Here is a 1,486-nt window from a genome sequence, read left to right as displayed (position 1 = left end):
TGGTGATGGTGGTGGCGGGGACTTATAGTAGTAAGGTGGGGGTGGTGATGGTGATGGGGGTGGTGGTGATTTATAATAGTATACTGGTGCAGGTTTTGGTGATGGTGGAGGTGGAGACATGTAATAATACTGAGGTGGTGGAGACTTAGTTGGTGGTGGTGGTGATTTGTAATAGTAAGCAGGTGGTGGTGGAGACTTATAAATGTATGTCGGGGTTGGGGGAGGTGGTGACTTGTACACATACTTTTGTGATGGAGGAGGTGGTGACTTGTACACATAAGTCGGTGATGGAGGTGGAGGAGATTTATAATAGTATGGAGCAGGTGTAGGCTTGGGCTTTTGGCAGTCTGCATAAGGTGTCTTAGATCCATAAGCAAATGGTTTTGCATAAAGTACAACTTCATAACTATTCTTTGATTTCACTTTGAGGTCAGCACCCTTAATTCCCCAATGAAGGTTTGTAGGAATGCTACACTTTGAGTCCTTTGGTGCATTGTGGAGTTTAGCCTTGCAAGCCTTTGCTCCATATTTGCGATATTCAAATCCTTCAACTGTGATGCTAAATTTTCCATTGAGCTTAGTGGTACCATAACTCACAATTTTCTTGTCACCAGCCTTGCAAGTCACTTCAACAACAACACCTAGTCCATGTAAATAAAATACATTAATTAACACTAAAGGAGTTGAGTTGTTAATAAATGGTTTCGATCCAAGCCCTACCCCCCCCTAAAACAAAAGTAAAACATACATTTTCATGACATGATAAAAATTTCTTTATTGTAACTTTACTAACTATTTTACATTCTGGTAATGGAAATTAATTGCATGTTAATACGGACTTTTGTCAGCCAATGTGAGAATAAATCACACTTAAAATTAGTTCTTCATTTTCAAGCAAGAACTACTTCCATTTCGCAATATATTTTACTCTATAGTAACAATTATAGTTAAAGTCGTTTCTGTGTAAAATTTCTTGATGCTTTAGAATTTCAATACTTTCACATTTGAAAATAGAAATGAATCAACTATCCAAATAAAAATGGACACATTTATGAATTTCGTTAAGAGCGCAATGAAGAAAGCAACAAAAAGTAAATATATAGCTAATAAAATTTTGATGATAAAATTAAAAGAACATAACAAATTGGAGATTAGTGTAATTATTCAAGACTATGGTACCTTTAAGGTGCTTTTTGCCGTGAGACATTTCTGGGTGCTTCCTGTTGTAACATCTAAAACAATGGACTTTGCCGACAACTTTGACAACAAATTGATGATGTGGAGGATAGTAATGAGTTGGTGGTGGTGGTGAAGTATAGTAGTATGGTGGGGGAGAAGACTTCTTTGGTGGTGGTGGTGGAGACTTGTAGTAGTATGGAGTTGGAGGTAACTTCTTTGGTGGTGGTGGGGAACTGTAGTGATATGGTGGAGGAGGCGATTCCTTGGGTAGTGGTGGTGAGCTATAATAGTATGGAGGAGGTGGTGA

The 1,486-nt window shown here is 38.2% G+C and overlaps 1 protein-coding gene across 1 annotated transcript; it reads right to left on the bottom strand.

Moving 5' to 3' along the window:
• Positions 1-3: 3 nt before the first annotated feature.
• Positions 4-1,480, bottom strand: LOC124891119 (extensin-like; the record flags this gene model as incomplete). Its single annotated transcript, XM_047402926.1, has 2 exons — positions 1,180-1,480; positions 4-641 (listed from the first exon to the last, which is right to left on the bottom strand). Coding segments are annotated over exons 1-2 (666 nt in total), but the record flags the coding sequence as incomplete, so codon positions are not given.
• Positions 1,481-1,486: the final 6 nt, after the last annotated feature.

This window comes from Capsicum annuum, unplaced genomic scaffold (assembly GCF_002878395.1).
Source record: "Capsicum annuum cultivar UCD-10X-F1 unplaced genomic scaffold, UCD10Xv1.1 ctg30629, whole genome shotgun sequence".
Lineage (NCBI taxonomy): Eukaryota > Viridiplantae > Streptophyta > Magnoliopsida > Solanales > Solanaceae > Capsicum > Capsicum annuum.
Note: the sequence above shows the minus strand (reverse complement) of the source record. Positions and strands in the feature narration are given on the sequence as shown.